The 8363-nt window shown below is 40.0% G+C and overlaps 1 protein-coding gene across 1 annotated transcript in view; it reads left to right on the top strand.

Moving 5' to 3' along the window:
* The window catches only part of MAP7D2 (MAP7 domain containing 2), a 183194-nt gene that overhangs the window by 146610 nt on the left and 28221 nt on the right, over window positions 1-8363 (top strand). Inside the window, exon 8 of the mRNA XM_044666814.1 lies at window positions 1933-2048. Within this exon, the coding sequence (XP_044522749.1) occupies window positions 1933-2048 (116 nt within the window). The remainder of the gene's footprint in view (window positions 1-1932; window positions 2049-8363) is intronic.

Raw genomic sequence — 8363 nt, 5'->3', positions numbered from 1 at the left:
AGAGAGAGAGAGAGAGAGAGAGAGAGAGAGAGAGAGAGAGAGAGAGACACCAAGATAGAGACAGAGAGAGGGAGAGAGACAGAGGGAGAGAAAGAGACCTAGACCGAGACAGACAGACAGACAGACAGATAGACAGGGGAAGAGAAAGGCAGAGAGGCAGAGGGAGAGAAGGAGGGAGGGAGAGAGACAGAGACAGAGAAAAGAGAGAGGGAGTGGTTGGGAAATGTGTTGGTAAGAGGCAGAGGAATAGATTAACTACAGCTCTCTTTGGAGGGGGTGTAGGCTGTTTTTAAGGGCTAAGGAGTGGGGAATTATGGAACAAGGGAACAGTAACACTCTCCAATCATTCTATTATGTATTTTATGGAATAATTTATGACCGACTTTCTTGAAGGTTATGCTCACTGCATTTTCACCCAATCATAATTTCGTCCTGGTGACTTTTTATATCTTTTTGCTCTGTCTATTATCAATCTTCCTGAAAATGGTACCTTTGATATAGAATTGGCGTATGAGTTAGGCCTTTGATCTATTTTGCCTGGCCCCAGAGAAATCTTTTTATTGAGAGAAGGAAAATTCATGTTTTTACTGGATGGCTAAACAAGTGTCAGTGCATGGTATTTTTTCTTCTAATTTAGAATTCTCTTTATGAGGAAAAAATATGATTATATGATCATAAATATGATTTATATATAATATAAATATATGTTCTTTTACAGTTACACTGTGGAAAGGCAGCTTATTACAATGAATAAGAGTGCCAAATTTGGAATCAGAAGGCATATGATCAACACCCAGCCTTATTATTAACTAGCCACATGATGTTGGGCTAGTCATTGCCTTGGGGCCTTAGTTTCCTCATTTGTAAAAAGAAAGGATTAATAGAAATGCTGCCCCCTCACCACCACCACCACCCCCACTTCATCTCTGAATACTGTGATCATGAGGTAGCCATGACTTGGCCAAGATTATATAGCTAAGCCTATAAACTATGAACCCCATTATGAAGATTGAAGCCCAGTGCTCTTTTCCAGCTACTGTGTGCCCTGTCAACTGAAAATGAGATACAGTACTCTCTCATTTGCAAGGCCTCTGTGGGGAGTGATTTTGTTTCCAAGTTTCATATAAAACAGTTTTCTTTTTCCTGTTTTAGAGTAGTCTGCCATCATCATACCATGGTGGATGATTTCAGGAGCTATCCTTTACACAGCTTACAATTTGGAAACCTATAAAGCTTATGAAATGATCCCTTGAAAGTAAGCTTTAGGGGCAGCTAAGTAGCTCAGGGGATAAAGTAACAGCCCTGGGGATGGGAGATCCTGGGTTCAAATCTGGCCTCAGACACTTCCTGGTTGTAGGTGACTTTAGACAAGTCATTTAACCCTAACTGCCTATAGCCCTTATTGTACTTCTGCCTTGGAAACAACACAATATCAGATTCTAAGACAGAAGAGAAAGTGTGTGTGTGTGTGTGTGTGTGTGTGTGTGTGTGTGTGTTTTGTGTTTTTAACCCTTACTTTCCTTCTTGGTGTCAATACTGTGTATTGGCTCCAAGGCAGAAGAGTGGTAAGGGCTAGGCAATGGGGGTTAAGTGACTTGCCCAGGGTCACACAGCTAGGAAATGTCTGAGGCCAGATTTGAACCTAGGAACCTCCTGTCTCTGGGCCTGGCTCTCAAATCCACTGAGCTACCCAGCAGCCCCGAGAATGGTTGTTTTTTAAAGTGTTGTAGTTTGTATAACCCAGTGGAACTGCTTATCAGCTTCAGGAGGGGAAGGTAAGAGTGGGAGGGGGAAGAATCATGAGTCATGTAACCATGGAAAAATATTCTAAATAAAAAAAATAAAGTGTTGTAGTTGCAATATTTTAAAAGTAGCTCATATGAGGAAGATCTCACAGGACTTTGACATTAACGTTCTTTCCTCCTTCTATAGATTGAGAAAACAAAGAAAGAAAAGCGATCCCCAACATCCACATATGGCCTTGGATCTCCATTAAGAAAATCTGATTCTCCAGCAACCAAGAGACATTCCTCTCCTGCAATATCTAAGTAAAAATGTCTCATCTTTTCTAATACATCTTTGTTTAAAAAGCAAATTGGTATGCGCATGGGTAGGGGGGGTGCGGGGGGGGGGGTTGAAGGGGAAAGGAGGAGCATGAATCATGTAACCATGTTAAAAATGAATATTAATAAATGTAAAAAAAAAAAAAAAAAAAAAGAGTCAAAGATTAAAATCCAAAAAAAAAAAAAAAAGCAAATTGGTGGGAAAGCTTTTATGCCAGATGGTTAATCAACAAACTTTTATGTACCTACTAAGTGTTAAACTCTGAGAATATAAAAAAAGACAAAAAATTAATCTGTACTCTCAAGGAGTTCATAGCCTAATGTGCTGGAAAGTGTGCAAATAACTCTATACATGCAAGACATAATCGGTGTAAGTGGAAGGCAGTGTCAAGGGAAGGTTCAGGACAGAGTCCTGCAGAAAGGTGGACTATAAGCCAAGTCCTGAAGAGAGCCAGGGAGGCTATGAAGTGGTGGTGAAGAGGGAGAGCATTCTAGACATGCTCCGAGTTGGGAGATGGAATATTTTGAGTGAAAAAATGCACGTCAGCCAGCGTAACTGGTTTGTAGAGTGTGTGGGAATGGGGAGGACAAAAGTGTAATAAAAGTGGGAAGGGGGCTTTGGATGTAAAATCTATTTTTTTAAAAAATTAGGTCTTGAAGGTAATTGGTAGGCAATGGAGTTCATTGGGCAGTAGGGTGATTGTGTGGCATGATCAAACTTGTGTGTAAGAAAATGGCTTTGGCAGCTGAATGGAGGAGAGAGTTGAGGCAGGGAGATCACTTAGAAGACTGTTGTATGGTCCAGATGAGATGGTATGGACTAGGCTGGCTGAGCGCTCTGAAAGTGGAGGGAAGGGGACATATATGGCTAAATGTCCATTTTCACTAAGACAATAACTAAGGAGGCAGAGTAAAGAGAAAAAGAAATCTGCATGGAATCTATTGATTTGATGACTGATGTAGAAAAATTGGACTAGTAAAAGGTATTTACCAGCCAGTAAAAGTGAGATTCTTATTTAAAAGGCTGTTTTGATCTGTCCTGGGATGCCATTCAGATGCTTTTTAAGGAATCCCTTCATGGCATTATGCTTTTCCATTAAGATTTCCATTAGGATGCTTTCCCATTGCTCCTCTTTCGCTATCTTTTCTCCTTTTTAAAATTTCGTTTATGACAAAGTTCAATGGCATTGTTTTCTCTGTGCTTCTTAGCAAATAGTTATGATAAGCATGGTCAACTACCACCAGAAATACATTGAACAAAGAAGACTTTTGGGTGATAAGGCCCTCTCTGACTAGAATGTCAGCCTCTAGTGAAACAAAAACAAAATTAAAGGAACATTGAAATGTTTGTTAAAGTGAGTTGGGACTATAACCCCAGTCACTCTTGCTCACTGCCAGTTAATTAATTTCTGCTTTAAAATTTGGCTTGATGGCCAGCTAGGTGGCTCAAGTGGATGGAGAACCAGGCCCAGAGATGGAGGTCCTGGGTTCAAATCTGGCCTCAGACATTTCCCAGCTGTGTGACCCTGGGCAAATCACTTACTCCTCATTACTTAACTCTTAGTACTCTTCAGTCATAAAACCAATACACTGTATTTATTCTTAGATGGAAAGTAAGACTTTAACAATAAGTAAATAGAATAAAATAAAATTTGTTTTGAGGGGACAGCTAGGTGGCTCAGTTGATTGAGATCCAGGCCTAAAGATGAGAGGTATCCTGGGTTCAAATCTGAATTCTGGCACTCCCTAGCTGTGTGACTCTGGGCAAGTCACTTAACCCCTATTGCCTAGCCCTTACTGCTCTTTTGCCTTGGAACCAAAAAACAGCATTGAGTCTAAGATGGGAGATAAGGGCTTGCATTTTTTTTTGGCCTGAGCATTCCTCTATTATGCATATCTTGCCATTTTGTAAGCTGCATCTATCTATACATGTTATTGATGGGCTCTCCAAAATCCCATTTTTCTAAATCCTTAAAACACCTCATATTGTTTAGAGTGCTTTGTTTGACTACTTCCTGACTCTTTCTTACCAGTAAGCCTAAGAGGTGGGTAGTTACAAGTATTCTTATCACCATTTTCTAGATAAGCAAACAACAGCTTAAAAAGCTTTCAAGGTCACATAATTAATAAGTTCCAGAACAAGTAATTTGTTCATTGGGAATAAATATGGATATATTAAGTGATTTATTGCAATCCAAATAAGAAGGGAAATCCCCTAGGGGAGGACCTGAGGTTCCTTGTGCCATGCTCATTCACAGGAGGAGTAGCTAGAAGCAAGGCATACTCTTAGTGTTGGTGCTCCTAGTTTATGACTAAAGGAATGGGACCATCAGGGAGTCCCACTGGGTTGAGGAGGGGCAGGAACACCCTGTTCTTTAGACACTCTACAAGGAAGACCACAATAGCTGTGAGTGAAAAGTGTGAGTAGGGTGCTTCCAACACACTGTAATAAGGCACAGAGAGTATAGAGGCAAACTAGGGTAAGAAAGGGTAGAGTACTAGGAATGGGTTAGGGGAGGGAGGGAGAAGAGAATGAGGAGATGGGGAGCAAGGAGAGTCTCTACTGACGGTTAGAGATGGGAGCACCCAGGCAGCATGGAGTCCTAACATGTGAAATGCTGTGGTGGGGGGCAAGAATTTGGGTCCTATTTTTATAGGGATGGTTGGGGGTGGTGGGGAGGGTAGACTCACTATTATTCTTGCTGATTTAGTCTTAGGTTATTAACATTTCTGTGCCACATTTTAGGCCTAGTTCAGTAGTGTGATGCTTTGTGGGTGTTTTGCCAGTCACTGCACATATCTGGAATTCATCTGAGGGGCTGATGTCTCAGAATATGGCCTTAATTTATGAGGTTCTTGTCGGCAGCTCCTGGGCTCCTCTAATTTATGAGACAGTTTGTAAGTAACTGTTATGCTCCCTTAATTTATGGGGCAGTTTGCTAATGACTTCTAAGTTCCCCTTCACAATCTTACTTCATACTATTTTCCCTTATACTATATAAATTTACTACACTAACTTGGGAGAGGGAGGGGTAGTATCAGGGAAACCAGAGCAAGACACATTTTCAGCACAGCAAGGAATGAAAAAACCTCGGTCTTCTGACTCTTTTAGAGTTCCAGCTTCCTACTATTCCACATTTTAAGATTATCAATGGATTTATTTTCAAATCTACTTGTATCTTTTCTAGGCATCTGAATGCTCATTTAATTATGACATTGGTCTTTCTACCTCTTTAAATGTTTCTTCTGGTAAATCAGTCCATATGTTAAATAGAACATTTGGGGTTTTAACTGATACTAGAAGTGAAGATGGACGGTTAGAAGTTTCAACTCAGCTCATTTCAGTTCTCCATGTTTTATTTTGCTAGTTCTCTTAAAACATACTTACCTTGGCACTTCTGTAATTCTAGCTTGTTTGTTTTCTGTTATATATTTTCATGGCATGATATTTCTATTTTAAGTGGCTCATTCTATTCATCTCAAAAATTTTTTTTCCTGGTACCCAGAATTCCTTTTCTTTAAACCTTTACCTTCATTCATTCATTTATTTGTTTGTTTGTTTATTAATTTATTTATTTGTTTTAAACCCTTACCTTCCATCTTAGAATCAATACTGTGTATTGGTTCTAAGGCAGAAGAGCTGTAAGGGCTAGGCAATGGGGGTTAAGTGACTCGCCCAGGGTCACAAAGCTAAGAAGTGTCTGATGTCAGAGTTGAACCCAGGACCTTCTATCTCTAGGCCTGGCTCTTAATCCACTGAAACACCCAGCTGTCCCCTATCTTTAGTCTTGAATCAATACTGTGTATTGGTTCAAAGGCATAAGAATGGTAAGGGCTAGCCAATGGGAGTTAGGTGACTTGCTCAGGGTCACATAGCTAGGAAGTATCTTGAGGCCAGATTTCCAAATCAGTTTTTGTTAGTAAATACCTAGTATTTTCTTTTACTTTTTAAACTCTGATTTGAACCCAGTTTTTCCCATCTTTTTTTTTTTTAACCCTTAACTTCTGTGTATTGGTTCATAGGTGGAAGAGTGGTAAGGGTGGGCAATGGGGGTCAAGTGACTTGCCCAGGGTCACAGAGCTGGGAAGTGTCTGAGGCCAGATTTGAACCTAGGACCTCCCGTCTCTAGGCCTGACTCTCAATCCACTGAGCTACCCAGCTGCCCCCAGTTCTTCCCATCTTCATGCTTGGCTCTCTCTCTATCCACTGAGCCACCAACCTGCTTCCCCTACCCCCTACCACCTTTTCTTTTTTCCTTTTTAAAAAACCCTTACCTTCTGTCTTAGAATCAATACTATATATTAGTTCTTAGGTAGAAGAACAATAAGGACTAGGCAATAGGAGTTAAGTGACTTGCCCAGGCTCACACAACTGGGAAGTGTCTGAGGCCAAATTTGAACCCAGGAATCCCCTGAGCTACCTAGCTCATGCCACCTACCACTTTCCTTATATACTAACTAATCTGCCCTCATCCAGTCCCAGCCGTGTCTCCTCTGAACTAATCACTTAACCTCTGTTTGTCCCAGTTTCCTCATCTATAAAATGAAAGTAATAGTAGCACCTAGCTCCTGGAGTTATTATAAGGATCAAATTAGATTAGAGTTGCAAAGTGTTTACAAACTTCAAAGCATTATATAAGTATGAGCTACATTTTTATTATTTTGATATACATTTGGAAACCTTATCATTATTACCCTCAGTTTCAGGGAGTACTTGGCACCATGCTGCCTTATGAAAATTAGGTACTTATCACATCCCATAATCACTTTTGTTTCATGTTATTTTTTAATGTTTTATTGATACTTTGTTGGTTGTTTTTCTCTTAACTGTTACTTGGCAATAAATTACAGTCTTGTATTCCCTAACTCTAAAACTCATTTCGATTTAAAGAAAAAAAGTCCAGTTAAAGGCCAAGCAACATGTCAACCATGTCTTTCAGGTTCTATACCTATAATCAAGGGCAGCTAGGTAGCACAGTGGATAGAACGCCAGGCCTGGGTGGGGTCAGGAAGACTCATTGCCTGAGTTCAAATCTGGCCTCCCACTCTTACTAGCTGTGTGACCCTGGACAAGTCACTTCACTCTGTTTGCCTCAGTTTCCTCATCTATAAAATGAACTAGAGAAGGAAATGACAAACCTACTCCAGTATCTTTGCCAAAAAAAATCCCGAATGGGATTACAGAGTCAAACATGACTGAACAATAACAACAATCAACATTCTACTCCCATAGTCCACCACTTCTCTGCCAAGAGGAGAGAAATTTATTTAATAATTCATCTTTCATTTCTGTAGAATTGTAAATGACTGCTTGCTAAGATACCCCAGAGAACTCCTTTTCAAAGTTTCATTAAAATTTGTTCTATCCGATTCAAAAATGTATAAAGACAGATACATTTTTATAAGTCGGGAACTGCCTGCATATTAGTTTCCAGTGTGTGGTGACTTACATAAGCCTGGTTACAAGTTCATCACTCTGAAGCCAACCTGGTAATAACCAGCCTCCCTCCATTGCCAAGCTGGTCCGCAGACCATGGTACAATGAGGCTTTGGAGTATTGGGGCTTTAGGAGAAAGATAACAATCAAATAAACTTTCAAGCCGATAGCAAACAATAAAGCAGGCTAATTACTTCCTCCTTTGTAAAGGTTGCAAAAAATAAAATGCCTGATTCCAAAGCATGGGCAATTGTGTGGCTTTGGAAAGAGGCAGAAAAACATCAAAAGCAGGATGAAAGATTGTTCTAAATTACTAATAGTACAGATGCAAATTAAAAATTACTATTCACCTCATACCCATCAAATTGGCTAAGATGATAAAAAGCTGAAAATAGTCGGTGTTGGCAGGGCTGTAGGATGATGTACCCAAGAATATATTGTTGATAGAACTGTGAATTAATCATTCTAGAAAATAATTACTCAAAAAAATCACCAAACTTGTGAATATTCTTTAGTTAAAAATTTTTTTAAACCCTTACTTTCTGCCTTAAAATCAATTCTGTATATTGGTTCCAAGGTAGAAGAGCAGTGAGGGCTAGGCAATGGGGAGTTAAGTGATTTGCATAGGGTCATACAGGGAAGAAGTGTCTGAGGTCAGATTTGAACCCAGTACCTCCCATTATCTTGGTCTGGGTCTCAATCCACTGAGCCACCTAGCTCCCTCTGTTAATATTCTTTATCTCAAGAAATCTCACTACTAGTGCTAAAGAGGAAGGAAGGAAGGAAGGAAGGAAGGAAGGAAGGAAGGAAGGAAGGAAGGAAGGAAGGAAGGAAGGAAGGAAGGAAGGAAGGAAGGAAGGAAG

Source organism: Gracilinanus agilis, chromosome 3, assembly GCF_016433145.1.
Source record: "Gracilinanus agilis isolate LMUSP501 chromosome 3, AgileGrace, whole genome shotgun sequence".
NCBI lineage: Eukaryota > Metazoa > Chordata > Mammalia > Didelphimorphia > Didelphidae > Gracilinanus > Gracilinanus agilis.
Note: the sequence above shows the minus strand (reverse complement) of the source record. Positions and strands in the feature narration are given on the sequence as shown.